Source organism: Melanostigma gelatinosum (assembly GCF_949748355.1).
Source record: "Melanostigma gelatinosum genome assembly, chromosome: 21".
NCBI classification, from domain to species: Eukaryota; Metazoa; Chordata; class Actinopteri; order Perciformes; family Zoarcidae; genus Melanostigma; species Melanostigma gelatinosum.
In genome coordinates this window covers 9,585,036-9,604,076 of record NC_136654.1, presented here as the reverse complement: position 1 = coordinate 9,604,076, position 19,041 = coordinate 9,585,036, and the positions used below count along the sequence as shown (strand labels likewise).

At 43.7% G+C, this 19,041-nt stretch overlaps 1 protein-coding gene across 7 annotated transcripts in view; it reads left to right on the top strand.

Moving 5' to 3' along the window:
• exoc6 (exocyst complex component 6) overlaps nucleotides 1–18,781 on the top strand; it is a 72,799-nt gene extending 54,018 nt beyond the window's left edge. For 6 of the 7 annotated variants that reach the window (XM_079293476.1, XM_079293474.1, XM_079293471.1 and 3 more), the window contains 3 exons: nucleotides 405–478; nucleotides 9,745–9,857; nucleotides 13,921–18,781. In XM_079293476.1, coding sequence (XP_079149602.1) covers nucleotides 405–478; nucleotides 9,745–9,857; nucleotides 13,921–14,047 — 314 coding nt within the window. In that variant the 3' untranslated portion in view covers nucleotides 14,048–18,781. The remainder of the gene's footprint in view (nucleotides 1–404; nucleotides 479–9,744; nucleotides 9,858–13,920) is intronic. The other variant, XM_079293475.1, reaches the window with a different exon arrangement.
• Nucleotides 18,782–19,041: the final 260 nt, after the last annotated feature.

Here is a 19,041-nt window from a genome sequence, read left to right as displayed (position 1 = left end):
AAAGATATGTTGATGAGAAGCGTATTTGTACGTCAAACACAAACATAATCAGGGAGAAAATACGTTCGTGGTAAAACGTAATTGAGAATGCATTTTAGTTTTGGGGGAACGTCATTTTTAGGAGACAAGACTGCACCGCCATTACATTTTTTCTCTCGCGCACCCCCTAGAGGCAGCTCGCGCACCCCCAGGGGTGCGCGCACCCCACTTTGGGAATCCCTGGGTTAGACTAAGGTGTAAAACTCTCATAGCCGAGGGGTATTTCATTAACTGTGTCTCAGCTATGTCCATTGTGTTCACATGTGGTCCCGCACGAAGAAACTGACTAGGAGCCACCGTTTTTGTGTACTGTATTCTGCTAATGTCTTTGATTGTTGTCTGGTGGTATTTCTGTTTCCTCTCAGTGTTTGCCAGTTCAGAGCCGGTCCCTGGCTTTCAAGGAGACACACTCCAGCTGGCTTTCATCGACCTACGACAGGTAAACTGTCTCACTGAGCTGTATAGAACAAATCAACAGTCTTAGCCAGCACACGTTTTGAACAGATTAATTTATTGCTCCAAACTTTGCCTAATGGTAGTTATTTCATTTATGTGTTGAATTTCTAGCTTAAGTTTGTTATGTTCTTATGTGAAGCCTTTGTTAATGGAATAATAAGACAATCCAGGGTCCAGTGTTGCCAGATTGGCCTGGTTTTCGATTAAGTTGGGCTGGGAAGAATAGCATTGGGCTTGTAGATGATAATTGGGCTGCTTTGGTCAACATTTGGTGGGGTTTTAAGTTGTGATTGGGCTAAAAACTGTCAATCTGATCATGCAACATGTCAGGGTCAGATGTGTGGGGAGAGGGTTGGCTCCCACCAGTGGAAGTCTCCAACGCAAAATGTGTTATATGTTCAGGGGCTTTAAAGACTAGTCAGTCAAATTCAGAGAGCTAAAAGGGTCCAATGCTGTGTTTTGAAATGATGCCCAGTTGTTCAACTGAGTATTTATTTAGAGGCTTTCCTCCACTGACACATACAATTGACCCTTCACTAAGTCCCACCCCTCAAACACAGACTGACCAATTACAGCTTAGAGTCATCCAGCTTTGACCAGGCTCTGCTCCATAGACTGTAATGCAATCCGTTTTCGTTTCCAGGCTGGTTTAGTGGATTTGAAGCTAGTCATGGATAAACAGTGTAATAGTGATACTCGTTACAGGTTTACACGTTTCTAAAATGGTACGTTTCTACGTAAAAACCTGTGGAGTTAACATGAACAGAGGACGTTAGCATTATTTAGCATTAGCACTTCTATTGTACTCCAGCTATTGAAGGTATACTGAATGTACACGTGCTGCTTTTGTTTTTTAGCCATTGTAGCAGTGAATGTAGACATACCCGTCTATACAGCAACAGTGTTGTTACTTCATTTCATTGTCTTTTGTTTCGATCGCCAGCTGATGAGGTGGTTCACTTTTGCACTGTGAGCTTTAGCTTCTAGCTTTATTGTTTTAACCAGTTTTTACTCAGTTTGGCATCCTGGATTTATCCATCAAACGCCGATTGTAGATCCTTCTGACTGCTTCTCTCTGCTGTTCTATCTATTCAGAAAGTGCAGTTTGTGACACAGTGGTCTCTACGGTAGCTCTGACAGCTCACCAGAGTAGCAGCAGGGGGTGGGGCTAAGCAAACGGTCAATTCTGCTTAAAACTGTTTATAGCCAAGTGCTTGAACCAAGAAGTAAAGAACAAAGCCAGAACGGACCAATCGTTTACATTTAGTTACAAAGTAATTTCTTTGGCTTCAGTCCGTTTCCACTTCACTTCTCACCTCTCCAACAATATTGTGTTTCACTGGCTGCTTCTTTTCCAGACTCATGTCTTTGTGTTACCTTTTCAACTTTCACCTGTCCCAAGGTTCACCCGCTCAAGAAAATTCCGATTCCCAAATACACCAGCACAAAGCCCCTGCCTCCCTTTTTGTTGTGGTATGTAAAGTGTTGCTGGGTCTCATTACCTTGTGTCTGTGCTGATCTGTTAATCTGAGCCTGAGGTGGAGGCTTGGCTCTGCATCCAGTCCAGGTCACAAGGCAAGGCAAGTTTATTTGTATAGCACATTTCAACAACAAGGTAATTCAAAGTGCTTCACATAAAACCATTAAAAGCATCAAAACACAAGGCAAAAGAAAAGGAGATTTAAAAACAATTAAAGAAACAGTGTAAGAAATAAAATGCAGTAGTAAAATGCAGGAAATTGATTAATATATGAATTGAATGTGGTTCAATTAAAGGCAGCAGCAAACAGAAAAGTCTTCAATCTTGATTTAAATGAGCTGAGGGTCTCAGCAGACCTGCAGCTTTCTGGCACTTTGTTCCAGATATGTGGAGCAGAAAAACTGAACGCTGCTTCTCCATGTTTAGTTCTGACTCTGGGAACAGAAAGTAGACCGGTCCCAGACGACCTGAGGGGTCGGGATGGTTCATAAGGTAGCAGCAGATCAGAGATGTATTTTGGTCCCAAACCATTCAGTGCTTTGTAAACCAACAGCAGGATTTTAAAGTCAATTCTTTGTTGGACAGGAAGCCAGTGCAAAGACCTCAGAACTGGAGTGATGTGGTCCACCCTCCTGGTCTTAGTGAGGACTCGAGCTGCAGCGTTCTGAATCAGCTGCAGCTTTCTGACGGACTTTTTACAGAGACCTGTAAACACACCGTTACAGTAGTCCAGTCTGCTGAAGATAAATGCATGGACATGTTTTTCCAAATCCTGTTGGGACATAAGTCCTCTAATCCTTGATATATTCTTCAGGTGACAGTAGGCTGATTTTGTAATTGTCTTGATATGGCTGTTCAGGTTGAGGTCTGAATCCATAACTGCACCTACAGCACTACACTGAGGAAGTTTGTTGAAAACACAGAAAGAAGACACTGGAAGGGAGAATTTGCCACCTTTATGTGGATTCCCAATAAGTGCTGCTGAAGAAATAAATTCCCCAGTGCCTGATATATTGATCGAGAAAGCAGATTTCTTCTGCTGCGGCGAGTTCGTTACAAGCCCTCTTTAGTCTGAGAAATAAAAATGTAAATTTAGGAAATATTCTTACATCTAAACAGAAAAACATGACCTCAAATGTCTCCTGTAGACCGAACTAACACAGGCTCAACTGCCTTGTTAACTCATCGTAAAACACACTTCATTCATATTGGATAGAAACAAAATAAAATCCCATCTTGCTTTGTCTTTCCACTGTTCCAAAAGTCATCAACTCTTATGCAAAGGCATAAAGGTGAAGGAGTGTCAGCCAGATTTAGATATAGAAAGAGCTTTTTAAAGAGCTGCGACAAGGGGACCAGGAAATATTTGGCCTCTTCATAACTCCAGGGAAGAAATGCTTTAAATCAAAACGGTAGTTGTTGCATTTTATTAAAAGCCGTTTTATTTCCTAACGGAAAGGCACTGATCTTGTAAGATGTCATGCATACAGGCAATAACACGTTTCAGCAATTATTAAAAGTCACGTTTAATACGAGTTCTACTGTAAATTTATGAACTTGGTTTTCAGAGAAATTCTCCTGGAAATCAGCATCTGCTTAGAAAATCAATGCAAGTAACATCTGTCTGTATTTTCTCTACAAATTCTACCAAATGATAAACTTCTTCCCAGGAAGCTTCAGGCGATATCATTATAAAATGACTGACCCAAAGAATAATGATAAATGAAATAAATCATTCTTTTGTTGTGAACTGTATGTATGAAAAGCCCTGAAAGGACCTGCCCTCAGTGTGGTCAGCGGTGCCTGGGCCTGTTTCTAACTGAAGCATCTCATGAGACACGATGTGTCCATGTTCCCTTATGCAGGCTGCCTGCTGGACATGTTAATCCTAGCCTGAGGTAAAGGGTTCGGTGAGGTTACCCAGAGCTCATCCCTTTACTTTCTCTTCATACAATGACGAAAACGAAATTCTATTAAAAAACGTATTTTGTTTGAAGCAAAATAATGGCAAAGGTCAAAGGTGAACGCACAGTCAGTTTTGGATAAGAAGAGAACAGTCTATGAAACTGTGAAAGCCTTCTCCACAAAACTGAAATTGTGGAAAACTCAGCTTTCTGCAAAAAATCTCAGCCATTTCCCAACATGCAGATGTGTTGTGGATGAGGGCCCAGCATCCAGTGGTGGATATGCCTGTGCTATTGAAAACCTACTGCAGGAGTTCAAGGCACGCCGTGACACTTTCCAGCTGTTTGCAGACCCCTTCTCAGCTGATGTGCAGAGTGTCCCAAGTATGTTGCAAATGGAACTTATTGACTTGCAGGACAACAATGATTTTTTTGTTAAGTATGGCGAAAATATGTTTGTATTGTAAAAATAAAAATGTTCCAAAATATTGGGCTTTCCTGTAGTACTTGAACGTTGAAGTGGCCCTCCTATGAGATGACGATACCAGCAGCGGCCCCGAGCCAGATAGAGTTTGAGACCTCTGACTTAGAGTGACTGAGTCAAGTCAAAAGGGTTGGTCAACATGGACAGATGTGAGAGCTACTCTCTGCTGTTGCCTGCAGCAGAGTGTATGTTGATGCACTGGAGATGAAGAATATTCTCCACCTCAGTGATTTAATGCACCATATAACACATATCAAACCTTATATTGTCATTAAGAAATCAAATTTCATACATCTTGAAACTTGCTCATTTAGATTAACAGGAGTTTAGTTGTTGTTTGACGGTCAATATAATGGACATAATAATATATACATTGATATAATTCTGTTTCTGCACTGCAATTTATTGTTGGAATGCTGTTAAGCATTCCAACAATATTGTTATCCTGTTTCTTTATTCCACTATTTCTTCCGTTCCCCCTTTTTTTGAAACTCTTCTTAATTTTTTAAGCTACAGAAACCGTTCAACTATCAAAATGTTCAGCTCCTTCAGCTCATCTCTGCTATGACTTTTTCTATTTCTAACCTTTAAACTTTTTGAATTATTCAGCTTTTTGCAACTTTTTTTTGAATGGGTTTCTATGGAGAAGATTTTCAAATCCTCTTAAACTTCTTCAAATTTCAAATCCTTCAACTTCCTCATACTTTCAGCTACAGACACTATTTCAACTTTAAAATGTTGCCGCGTAATTCAGCTTTCCGATATCCTTTAAACTTTTTGAACTGCAGCAATTTAACTTTTATGATTTTTCAGCCCTTTTCTGACCACAATCTGTGTCCACAATCTTAGTCTTAGGGATCTTTAGAGGTCTTTCCCCCCTCCTTCACCCCCCCCCCACACACGCCATTTTAAAATAAAAGCCCCACAGAATGAATCCTAACTGAAATGCTTGTGATGAGCCTGTCATTTAATAACCGGTTTGTGTTTATCTAACATTATGATTCTGTCTCCTCTCCCCCACACCCCATTTCAAAATAAAAGCCCCAGAGAGTAAATTCTAACTGAACTGCTTGTGATGAAGCCTGTCATTTAATAACCTCTGTTTATGTGTCAAACATGATGATTATGTCTCCTCTCCCCCTCCCTCCCCCACCCAGCCCCACCCTTTCAAAATAAAAGCCCCATGGATTAACTGTATGTAAACATTAAGTTCAAAATGAGGCTTTTTTGTTGAAATAATGAATGCTCTTACTAATACTGCAACAACTTCTACTGCTGCTAATATTTCTAGTATTACTACTACTACTGTTGCTGCTACTACTTCTACTACAACTTTTGCTGTTGCTACTATTACTAGTGCTATTACTGCTACCATCAATATTATTACTACCACTACTGCTATTACTCCCACTACTACTATTACTTATACTAGAACTGCTACTACTGCTATTCATGCTACTACCAGTACTAATACTACTACAGCTATTAGTATGACTGCTACTAGTACTACTACTACTGTTACTTCAAATACTGCCATTACTTTTACGACTACTACTACTGTTGTATTAAATACTACGACTACTACTACAGCTATTACTACTACTACTGATACTAGGCTATTACTTCTTCTAAATACTAATACTTCTTCTAAATACTAATACTTCTACTACTAATGACACTTCTACTACAACTACCACTTCTACTACTACTATTACAAATATCACTACTGCTTCAACATTTTTCAGACAGATAGTCTCCCATTTCTTAATTTTCAGCAATTTGTTCACAATTAATTTCAGCTTTCAGCATTCCAACGCATTTTCAGCAGGAAATGCATTTTCTAGTTTTGTCTTATTGGCCAACTTATACATACATCTACAATAAGTTAATATCTGCAGATATATCAGCGTGGCCAGTCTAGCTCTAGTTCAAACGCTGGAGACACATCAGGATGCCATTCATTGTGAATAAACTGCTTTAATGAACTCTGCTGTAAGCCCACCACCATGACTCACACACTCACACGCTCGCACTCTCGCACGCTCGCACGCACGCTCACTCACTCTCACACTCACTCTCACACTCACATGCTGCCAAGTGCCACGACGTGGGAGCTTTCTGCAAGTGTCCCTTTGCCATGGGACGGCTCGTCATGTATTAATATACTCTCCCCAAACCACCGGATCCAGTCAGACACAACGCAGTCACTTTACCTCGCTGATCATCCAAACACACTTTATTCAGATTTAGACAGAAACAAAATAAGAAACATCAGCACTTTCTCGGTTAGTCTTTCAACTGTTCCAACTCTTCATGCTCTCCTCAGAGACTCTACTGACTGAAACAGTCACTTTACCTCGCTGATCATTGTGAAACCTTTTGTTTGTGTTTCGCTGTTCAAACATCCCAGCTCTGGTTTGAGAGTTTGAAAGATATAAACAGATATAAAAAAAAGAACGAACCACTGTAATGTTTTTGCTGTTTGATAAACTTGTTCTCTGTCACATTCCAGACATTGAACACGACAAAGCAAACCTTTTTTAGAAACTGCATATAGGCACTCATTTGAGTGGGTATTTGCATGTGTATGAGTGCCAACACCTGCAGTTAGGGAGAATAGCCCTGTCTTCCATTATAAGACAGGACCATCTAACGAAGGGAAGGAAAGCTGAGAGAGCTTCAGACGCTGACGTAGTGTCTCAATGTAAAGGTGAACGCAAGGATTCATGGCAAGCCATTAACTAATGTCACAGGGACAAAGATCACACACACACCTCATTCTCTTCTTCTTCCACTCCGGCTCTTTCCGTTAATCGTAAACCTAAACTCGCATCAGCCTAACCCTGGACGTCCGCTGGATGCAGCTCCGTCACCTCTTGGTTGTAGCTCAAATCTTTGCTGATATTGTTCAGAGTTCTTTTGTCAGCATTGCTTGTGTTTTTCAGCATATTGAAAACACTTGATGGCGAGGACAGATACTGTGTGGCCGTTGTTCAATGGTTTTAATGACTATGCAGCCGTGGTGCTGTTGTGTGTATGAGCAGAAATAAACCTGTAACATTTCTGTTCCTGCTCACAAAGGAAGAACTTCAGTGGAATACAACAAAACATTCCCAAAGGGTCAAAGACGAGACCAACATTTCTGCCACAAACCGTATTATAATTTACTGTTTTATGTTCTGGACCACTGGCAAATACAACTCAACTGTAATTGGATGATAGCAAGTATAGAATTATGAATTGTTTGACATTTCCATATTTACAAACTTTCACCGATTTTCTGCTGGTAGCAGGCAGGGAGGTGTGATGGCGAGCCCAGCCACCCTGTTTGTATCCACGATCCATCACTACCCAGAGTGCATTGCACATAGCTATTGAGAGGCCAGCCTTTGGGATTTGGAGCAAACATTCAACATAATGATTGCCGGTGGATTTTTTTCCAGGACTTGTACAAGTCGACCTTCCACAGTGACAATTGACACACACACACACACTCACACTCTCAGGCCAGAAGCTGAATATTTCCCAGAAGTGTTTACCATTTGACTCTTATGATAACATGACTCTGCTCGCCCAGCAGAATGCCACTGATCGTTGTCTCCACTGCAGTCGGGGTCATGGGTCAGACGTATGTGACGGAGTGGAGTGGTGTGTGGATGACATTCCCCCGGGTGGGGTTGGATATTGAGAAATGGTTCTCAAGTGGCAAAAAGGTTCTGTGAGGGTAATTACCCTCCGCAGGCTGCATTACTGTTGATATCATAGAGGAGTTACTGCACACTGTGTGTGACTCCCTTATCAGAACTGATGGAACCAAGTTTTATCCAACTGTAGTTCACCTTGAAAGCATCATGGTACCAACTCAGTCTGACCCTGTTGTTGCTGGTGTTGGAGAGGGCGATGGCTGCTCGGGCTCATCCCTTGGCTCCAGGTGAAAAGAATGTCTCGCTCTCTCTCTCTCTCTCCCTCCCTCCCTCGCTCTCGCTCTCTCTCTGTGTGTTGGAGTCTCTCAGTCAGCTGAATAATGCCATTATCACTAAGCTGTTCTTTCACTGCTCTTTCAGCACCCAGCTGTTTCACCCTATGACATTAGCATACACTGTGTGGGTGGGTCAGCTCCATCAGGTTAACCCGGGGTCGTGGGGGGGTCATTTTTAATGTTCCTGTTCACACTTAACACTCATCATGTTAAGCAGGAGAACCTCCCTTCCTCTCTCACTCTTCTGTTTTCTCTCTACGTCTCAGAGTGACACAGGATACACCTGTGTTTACCGTCTACACCATCTGACCCGGCTGCTGACCCGGCTCCATCACAGCCTCTCGCTCTGCTTGGTTATGATGCAAAACTAACTACACTACAGTGTTTTTTTTCCTTCAAAAACGGTGCTTTACCAAAACAGCCTCCAGAGGGCACAGAACGCCTGCTCGGCGTTTTGCGTGTGTATGAGGAACTCTTCTCACGAGCCCGGTGAGGGCCGGGGCTGTGTGCCGGTAACGTTAAGAAGGATTTTCTGTCTCTGACATCTTTCAATTCAAAATATGGCCAAATACACAGCACAGCTGTTGTTATGGAAGGTTATTTTGACAGAAAATGTCACAACCACAAAATAAGGTTTTGGTTTGGCTGCCTGTCTGTCGCACTCCTCCCACCACGCTGGCCGAGGGAAGAAGGGATGTGTCTGTGTTTAGGTGTTTCACTGTAGAAAGAGCTTTTCTACTCAAACCATGTGGAAACGCGAGTGCATAATAATAATAACTTCATTTATATACAGTAGCTCTTTAAAAGCAAGTAACAACATGCTTCACAGAGACTTCTAAAGACAGGACTCTAACAGAGCAGGAACAATCTCAAGTCTTCCTTTGGTATTTCTTCAGCCTGGATCCTATTGTTCCATGTTTTTGTGCCTAAGTGAGGAATGGGGACAACTTGTTTTTTCTTTTTAATTGCCCGTTAAACAGGCTGCAATGTATTCTTCCGGCAACAAGTCACCTCCCGTGGGATTTCAGAACGAGACTTCTCCTGAAGCGAGACTTGGAGACCAGAAGCGAGACATGGTGAGGGTTCAGAACCTTTGGGACAAAGTTCCCTCTGAGCAACAGCTGAATAAGAGTAGAAGAAATGCCCAGTCGCTGGTTACAGAAAGTACAGGCTCAGCATCAATGTGTGTGCAGATTGAAATAGGGACAGCTTCCTGTTTCAGCATCATATGCACAATGAAGCAGCATCTAACCAGCTGGTACTGACGTGTTGCTTTAGCAAAGCTAGTCTTCAAACCTCACAATAGAAATAGAAGATCAGCGTCGGGTTGGCACACTGACCAATCACAGTTCAAAGCTCTGGTGTTGTATCTGAGTGGACTATACCTCTGTGTGTTCTCTAGCTCCTGGATCTGTTCATGGTGTGGGACTGGTCAACGTACCTGGCGGACTATGGCCAACCGACCTCCAAATACCTGAGAGTGAACCCGGCCACCGCCCTCGCTCTACTGGAGAAGTGAGTGCATCTGATATGAGGACATGAATACAATATTTCTACGTCCCTTTTTAAAAGGACATGTGGGTGTGCTGGTAGAGTAAGTGAAGGGCCAGCAAGACACAAATTAGCTTTTTGAACTGAAACATATTAGTGCCAGGATGTTTGAGTGAACAGCAGTCAGCTGGTTCATGTGTCCTGGAAGACCGGGGAAGAGAAAACAGTCAAATGTCCTGGAAAATCTTGTTTTGTCCTGGATTATGATTTCAACATTCTCTTTATTTTCATTTAGCTGACAATAAACCACGATCCATCCCATCTCCCCAAAACAGATAGCATGCCATCTGAATGGGCCGTTTGGTTCAGGCTCATATTAACGTTAGCATGGGCGTCCATGGACCAGAGTATTCTGGTTCTGTTGTGGAAACACTGACGGCACAGCACATGGTAACGATGCTTTCTTGTGAATCATGAAAAATGTTGAATTGGTTAGCCCGTTGGGTTCAGTTGCTGTAGTTGATGTGCTTGCTAGCTGGTTTTGCCTGCCAAGCTTCAAGGCTTGCGATTCAACTCTCGGAGCGATGGTGTCGGGTGTAGTTGATGGTGTTGGGTGTAGTTGATGGTGTCGGGGGTAGTTGATGGTGTCGGGTGTAGTTGATGGTGTCGGGTGTAGTTGATGGTGTCGGGTGTAGTTGATGGTGTCGGGTGTAGTTGATGGTGTCGTGCGTAATTGATGGTGTCGTGCGTAATTGATGGTGTCGTGCATAATTGATGGTGTCGTGCGTAATTGATGGTGTCGTGCGTAATTGATGGTGTTTGGTGTAGTTGATGGTGTCGGGTGTAATTAATGGTGTCGGCGTAGTTGATGGTGTCGGGTGTAGTTGATGGTGTCGGGGTAATTAATGGTGTCGGCGTAGTTGATGGTGTCGGGTGTAGTTGATGGTGTCGGGTGTAGTTGATGGTGTCGGGTGTAGTTGATGGTGTCGGGTGTAGTTGATGGTGTCGGGTGTAGTTGATGGTGTCGGGTGTAGTTGATGGTGTCGTGCGTAATTGATGGTGTCGTGCGTAATTGATGGTGTCGTGCGTAATTGATGGTGTCGTGCGTAATTGATGGTGTCGTGCGTAGTTGATGGTGTCGTGCGTAATTGATGGTGTCGTGCGTAATTGATGGTGTCGTGCGTAATTGATGGTGTCGTGCGTAATTGATGGTGTCGTGCGTAATTTATGGTGTTTGGTGTAGTTGATGGTGTTGTGTGTAGTTGATGGTGTCGGGTGTAATTAATGGTGTTGGCATAGTTGATGGTGTCGGCGTAGTTGATGGTGTCGGGGTAATTAATGGTGTCGGCGTAGTTGATGGTGTCGGGTGTAGTTGATGGTGTCGGGTGTAGTTGATGGTGTCGGGTGTAGTTGATGGTGTCGGGTGTAGTTGATGGTGTCGGGTGTAGTTGATGGTGTCGTGCGTAATTGATGGTGTCGTGCGTAATTGATGGTGTCGTGCGTAATTGATGGTGTCGTGCGTAATTGATGGTGTCGTGCGTAATTGATGGTGTCGTGCGTAATTGATGGTGTCGTGCGTAATTGATGGTGTTTGGTGTAGTTGATGGTGTCGGGTGTAATTAATGGTGTCGGCGTAGTTGATGGTGTCGGGTGTAGTTGATGGTGTCGGGGTAATTAATGGTGTCGGCGTAGTTGATGGTGTCGGGTGTAGTTGATGGTGTCGGGTGTAGTTGATGGTGTCGGGTGTAGTTGATGGTGTCGGGTGTAGTTGATGGTGTCGGGTGTAGTTGATGGTGTCGTGCGTAGCTGATGGTGTCGGGTGTAGTTGATGGTGTCGTGCGTAGCTGATGGTGTCGTGCGTAATTGATGGTGTCGTGCGTAATTGATGGTGTTGTGCGTAATTGATGGTGTCGTGCGTAATTGATGGTGTCGTGCGTAATTGATGGTGTCGTGCGTAATTGATGGTGTCGTGCGTAATTGATGGTGTCGTGCGTAGTTGATGGTGTCGTGCGTAATTGATGGTGTCGTGCGTAATTGATGGTGTCGTGCGTAATTGATGGTGTCGTGCGTAATTGATGGTGTCGTGCGTAATTTATGGTGTTTGGTGTAGTTGATGGTGGTGTGTGTAGTTGATGGTGTCGGGTGTAATTAATGGTGTTGGCGTAGTTGATGGTGTCGGGTGTAGTTGATGATGTCGGGCGTAATTAATGGTGTCGGCGTAGTTGATGGTGTCGGTGTAGTTGATGGTATCGGGTGTAGTTGATGGTATCGGGTGTAGTTGATGGTGTCGGGTGTAGTTGATGGTGTCGGGCGTAATTGATGGTGTCGGGCGTAGTTGATGGTGTCGGGCGTAGTTGATGGTGTCGGGCGTAGTTGATGGTGTCGGGCGTAGTTGATGGTGTCGGGCGTAGTTGATGGTGTCGGCGTAGTTGATGGTGTCGGCGTAGTTGATGGTGTCGGGTGTAGTTGATGGTGTCGGGTGTAGTTGATGGTGTCGGGCGTAGTTGATGGTGTCGTGCGTAATTGATGGTGTCGTGCGTAATTGATGGTGTCGTGCGTAATTGATGGTGTCGTGCGTAATTGATGGTGTCGTGCGTAATTGATGGTGTTTGGTGTAGTTGATGGTGTTGCGTGTAGTTGATGGTGTCGGGTGTAGTTAATGGTGTCGGCGTAGTTGATGGTGTCGGGTGTAGTTGATGGTAGTAGTTGATGTAGTTGATTCTACTCTTTGAATTATATTTTCATACATTCTCACAGATAAGTTATAGCCACGGCACGACCCCCTTCTGTCATACCAGCGAGATCATCACTGAAAAAATGCAAATAAAAATCTTTTTTTATTTATTTTTTTTATGCTCAAAAGCAGGCGGCTGGAAGTTATTCATACCCAAAGAGCTTCACTGGACCATTTGTTTATACAGATGTTCTGGGTGGGTGCTTGATGCCCATTCGTTACTTTAGACACTAATAAGGAAAGATTTGTTTCCAGAGCTCGTATACGCGCATGCTGGAGGCCGGCGTTGGACTTGAGCTGAGGTCTGGGTGGTCTGAGCTCGTACCTTGAAGACTTTGTGGTCTGAGCCCGTACCTTGAAGACTTTGTGGTCTGAGCTCGTACCTTGAAGACTTTGTGGTCTGAGTCCGTACCTTGAAGACTTTGTGGTCTGAGTCCGTACCTTGAGGACTTTGTGGTCTGAGCCCGTACCTTGAAGACTTTGTGGTCTGAGCTCGTACCTTGAAGACTTTGTGGTCTGAGCCCGTACCTTGAAGACTTTGTGGTCTGAGCCCGTACCTTGAAGACTTTGTGGTCTGAGCCCGTACCTTGAAGACTTTGTGGTTTGAGCCCGTACCTTGAAGACTTTGTGGTCTGAGCCCGTACTTTGAAGACTTTGTGGTCTGAGCCCGTACCTTGAAGACTTTGTGGTCTGAGCCCGTACCTTGAAGACTTTGTGGTTTGAGCCCGTACCTTGAAGACTTTGTGGTCTGAGCCCGTACCTTGAAGACTTTGTGGTTTGATCCCGTACCTTGAAGACTTTGTGGTCTGAGCCCGTACCTTGAAGACTTTGTGGTCTGAGCCCGTACCTTGAAGACTTTGTGGTCTGAGCCCGTACCTTGAAGACTTTGTGGTCTGAGCTCATACCTTGAAAGTGTTGTAGCTTCACCTCGCGTGTCGAGGTGGTTGCTCTACCGTCAGCAGAGAGGGAGGGTCGCCGGTTATCGGGTTTGACAGTGCTCTATTTTTGCTTTGTTTGGTCGATCTATCGCAATATTTACGGTATGTGTTGCTCAGAATCACTATATGGTCCACTTGGTGTGCAGTTAAAGAGAAATGGAGGGCTCTTCTAATGAACATTTGTGTCTTGTGTTTTGGTTGAATGGTTGCTCTGCTGTTCCTCTAAACCTCCTATCTGCTGTTCTTCTGCTGCTGCTGCTGCTCAGAGTCTACAGGGGGTAGGTGCAGCTTCCTCACTGCTTTCTGTTGCTCTTCTCCTGCATGCTCTGATCATCTCAACATGGTTCTGCCTCCTCTACAAAATACTTTTGTCCAACATGTCTCTTAGACCCTCTCTGTCTCTCTTCCTATACAGGATGAAGGACACCAGTAAGAAGAACAACATCTTCTCTCAGTTCAGGAAGAACGACAGAGACAAACAGAAACTGATAGAGACTGTGGTCAAACAGCTGAGGAGCCTGGTCAACGGCATGTCCTCCTAAACACACGCACACACACACACACAGGAGAGACGTGTGCGTCACAGTGACATGCACACACTGAACTGCCAAGATGCTCACAGAGGATGGAGACGTTCGCACATGTAATGAAGTGATAACACACAACATGACAGTGACACACACACACACATGGACACAAAAAAAGGGACAGATAGGCCGCTTATACACACACACACACACACACATAAAGGCACAGCAATACACTCACTGTACAAGGCATGCGGAGAACATGCACTAAATGCTCAATGTAAATAACACACATACTAAACACAGACTAGACTCCGTAGCAGCAGTACGATGCTGGTGGAGTATTTGTAACGGCTGTGATGAGACAACCTGTTCTGTGCTTTGTGAGTGTAGTGATTGTATCTGCAGAGGGAGTGACTCACAAGTTCTGGGACAATGAGGTCAAAGGTCAACACTCTGCACCCGTTATACATTCCACATGGTAACACTTCTACTCACAGCTCCTCTGTCCTCATTCATAACTCTGTGTTTATGTTGCACTGCACATTAGGGCAGCAACAGCTAATTGATTCAACCCATTCAAATAGATGATAAGAATTTCATGTAGCACTTGGCAGAAATGTCAGCATGGATTAGTTATTATAACTCACGACACGCTGTGGCACCATCACGTAGGGCGGGGCAGTACGCCAGCCCATATGACCAATCACAGGAAATGGCCACAAATGATCTCCGTTATCTCTGAAGTCAGCATTTGAAAGCGGCGGAGGCCGACACTAACAACACAGCGGAGTAAAGTGCAGCAGCACGGTGACAGCTTCTACGTCACAGAACAAACCAAACGCAGATCACAATAACTGGTGAGGATCAACGCAGCAGCAGATGAAGCTACGCTGGTCTGCTGCCAACAGGAGGACGCTAGTAATGACGGGTCAGCCAGTGTGTATAACGTGAAGGCGCTTTGGCAATATGTCATGCCATCAGTCAGGTGTCCATGATTCTTCACAACATAAATCTGAGTAATATCTGATCAAACATGTTAGGTGCATTTCCCTCAGTGTGTGGCTGCATCCTCAATGTCCAACTATTGAAATACATTTTTGTAATTTTGCATTGTACAAAAAGACAAATAATAAGTTTTGTTTTATGAAAAAATGCTGGAAATAATGAGATTTATCTTTATTGTTTGAATGTGTTTAATAATGGATGAATCAAAGTAATAATAGATTGATCGATTATCAAAGGCCTTGTTGGTTGCAGCCCAGTGAACTCATTGTCCCAACACTTGTGTTGTCACTGTGTGAAACACAGAGCGATGCTGAGCTCATCGATGGATGATGACGTCTCAGAGGACTGATGTTCATGAAGAGAAGTGAGGCTCTGCTGAGCTCCTCGTGACGTTGCTTCCTGTTTGTCTCATCTTCTGCATTCAAAGCAGGCTCCTGAGACGGAGCCTCACGGGGACTGAACACTGAGCATCCTTCACACACAGACTGTAGTTTGAATAGTCTCATGTTCTCTGCACACCACCATGTCAACAACAAGGGTCCAGATCTGAAAAGTGGCTTTTTAAATGACTTAGTCCATCTTGGACAACACATCACACCAATTTCCCAAATAATGCAATCTGCTACAACGCACATGTTGATGGAGACGTGAGCCGGGTCATCGCAGGCTGTTGTACTGGATTGTATTAGACTGCGTTGGTGTCACAGTGATCACTGCATGAGGCACCTTAATGGAGCGTTGATGTCACCGTGTGAGGAACGTACCACGGCCACAGGACACTGATGTGGTGCGAACATGCTATCAGCATCTGGATACGTTTGCCGTAAATGCAAGCAAAACACGATGTCATGGGAAATGATTGTCGGTTCAATGTCTCAGCTGTGAATGACAAGTTGAGGCTTTTGGAAAAGATGAAATTAGAAATGAGACAGAATAGTGCAAGTGCTAATGCTAGTGCTAGCAAGATTCTCCACTGGCTCTGATTACCTTATTAAATTGAGATTATATTCCTGTTGTCCTCGCAGCATCATTTCATGTCTACAAGGGACCAGCTCAGTTTATAACAGCGTCCTACGTAGACAGCAGGTGTAGTGTACACTGAGCACGGCTCCAGGCTCCTCCTATCGCTCTAACAAGCTTCATCAATGCAGTTTGATTTGAAAAAACAAAGTAGCCCACTGAGCTTATATTTAATATATTGTATTATGTTTATGCCCCTTGACCTCCATCAACACCAAAGTAAACAATACAACCATAACAGTTCAAAGTCAAAGTTAGCTTTATTGTCAGTTCCACAATATGTACCGAACATACCGAGGAGTTGAAAAACCGTTTCTCTCCAGTGCAACATATAAACGTATAAAGTGAATAGTGTGAATGGATAAACAGACATTTAGCCAACATGTAATTTAGTGTGATGTAAGTGTAGCTTTGAGTTCGGTAATGTAACGTTGAGCAGCAGAGAACTGCACAGGAGAAAGCTTCACTTTATCATCTCAGCTAAAGTTAGCGGTAGTTTGCTAACAACATTACCGTTAGCGATATAGCTATATAGCTAGCTAACATAAGGCTAACGTGCGTACACTCGCAGCTATGCCAACAACCAGATACAGACCACATGTTAATGGAGTCAAATGTTCCCGGCTCATTTCAACATCCACAGACCAAGTGACGCGTCATTGTTACACCTGATGACATCACAGTCCACAGCTTTAAAAGATGGAATCACAGCTGGACTCATTCATCGCAGCCCAGCAGTGATCGGCCACTCAGTGGCTGTGAGGGTGGTCAGGTGACATCACGTCCACGGTGACATCACGGTGACATCAGTGCATGCCCTCTTCCTCCCGCTACATGCTGTCAGCTGTGGGGTCAGGACAGTATTCATGTGCCGTTGTCTGCAGTTTTGTCTCACAGCCCACAAACTACTTGATTCATGCTTACAAGAAAACAAGGCCCACACGGGAAATTATGTTATCGGTGATTATATTTACGTATATGTCTTTAAAAGTTGAATAAATTGCATTCTAAATTCCTTTTGTTCCTCAGGGTGAAATGAAGCTTTAGAATCATATAACATGTATATTTACAAAGCACAGCAATAATGAATTGGCGGCAGGTTGACGCTTATCTAAAAGCTGCACATGACCATTGATGACAAACATTTTGTAATGACAACGTTTCTATTCTGTTTATGTTTTGGTCTGTGCTTCTTTCTCAGCAGCCAGTTTTGCACTGAAAGTTGAATTTTGTTTTTGCCTTTTTTTAAAGTTGCTTGTAAATGCTGTAAATGTATATACTGCATATTTTGTAAAGAAAATATTGCAGCAGTCTGTCTGCAACAAACAGAAGTGGAGGTTGACACTAATAATGTCCCTCCATCAACACCTAGTAAATATGTAATTAATAAGAGTTTGCGTGTGTGAACACAGTGTGAGGAGCTCAGTGATGTCTGTTGGTACCTTCTCTCCACTCATTTGCATGGTTAAGATATGAAAACATAACTATGATATGCTAGCATAGACCCTGTGTAATATTCCAACATGTAGTATTTAAAGACAGAGTTCAACTAAATGCTCAAAGAGGTTTCCCAGAATACAGGACCGATCCAAACTCACTTTCATCAAAGCTCCTGTCTGGGTTCGTCTCTTGGCTGTAAGCTGGTGCTCCTAGTTTGGAGGTGTGCACAGGGCCGTGCATTCATATCCAACTTACCATAAAACAATGACCGAGTCTCAAATAACAGCTGGGCCAGGCCTAACTCATAACAGCCCGGGAAACCATTGAGGATATTGCAACGCCTCACATAGTATGACACACGTTCTCACATCACTGATTCCATCAGTTCAACTGTCACAATCTCCTCTCTCTCTCTCTCTCTCTCTCTCTCTCTCGCTCTCTCTCTCTCTGTGTCTCTCTCTCTGTGTCTCTCTCTCTGTGTCTCTCTCGCTCGCTCTCTCTCTCTCTCTGTGTCTCTCTCTCTCTCTCTGTGTCTCTCTCTCTCTCTCTCTGTGTCTCTCTCTCTCTCTGTGTCTCTCTCTCTCTCTCTGTGTCTCTCTCTCTCTCTGTGTCTCTCTCTCTCTCTCTGTGTCTCTCTCTCTCTGTGTCTCTCTCTCTCTGTCTCTCGCTCTCTCTCTCTCCCCCCCCCCTTCCACCACAAGGACTGGTTCTGTCACTGCTTACTTCCAGTTCTTTTATTTATTTACTTTTTCAGTGCTACATTTGGGTAAACAAATAAAATATGTTGTCGAAGAATATTTGACGAATGCATTCAAGTTTGCCACCGGCCAGATACCGGATCAGCATGCAGCGTTTCACATGTCCTGGTGTGACTAGCGAGCGGAGTCGGGTTCCCTCAGCGTGCTGGTGCTCAGTGCTCGTATGAAGATGTAACACGGTTTCATCATATGGGACAAAGGCCTGGCTCTCTGCCTCTGAAGTAAATGTTTCAATGTATTTCATTAATTAATTAATTAAAGCGCAAAATGAATCAATCTGTGGTCTTTTGATTTGGCAGCGTCTCAACAGCTTCCTGGTATAACGACACAAATCAAAGCTTTTCATGACGCCGCTGGTTAGCCAATGACTATTTCGATGGATTTAAACATCGTGAGGTATTTTTGGTTGCCTTCCACAGGAGTGGAGAGAGGGTACATTTTGATATCCAAAGGAATCCTTGCTTTACCTTTGTCACCCTGACTGAGATGGTGTTCTCCTAAATTTGTTCTTTTTATTTTGTGTGCTGTAATAAAAGTTTACTCAACAATAATGTGTGCTTGACTGATCAGTCTGTTTGTCTGTCCAGCAGCTTTCTCTTCAACAAAATGTAGCCAAGCGTCAACCTCCGGGACTGAAAAGTGAAGCTAACGAGGAAGTGCCTTAAAGCTGCATTCTCTCTAATGTCCACCAGGGGGCGACTCCTCTGGTTGTATAGAAGTCTATGAGAAAATGACTCTACTTCTCTCTTGATTTATTACCTCAGTAAACATTATAAACATGAG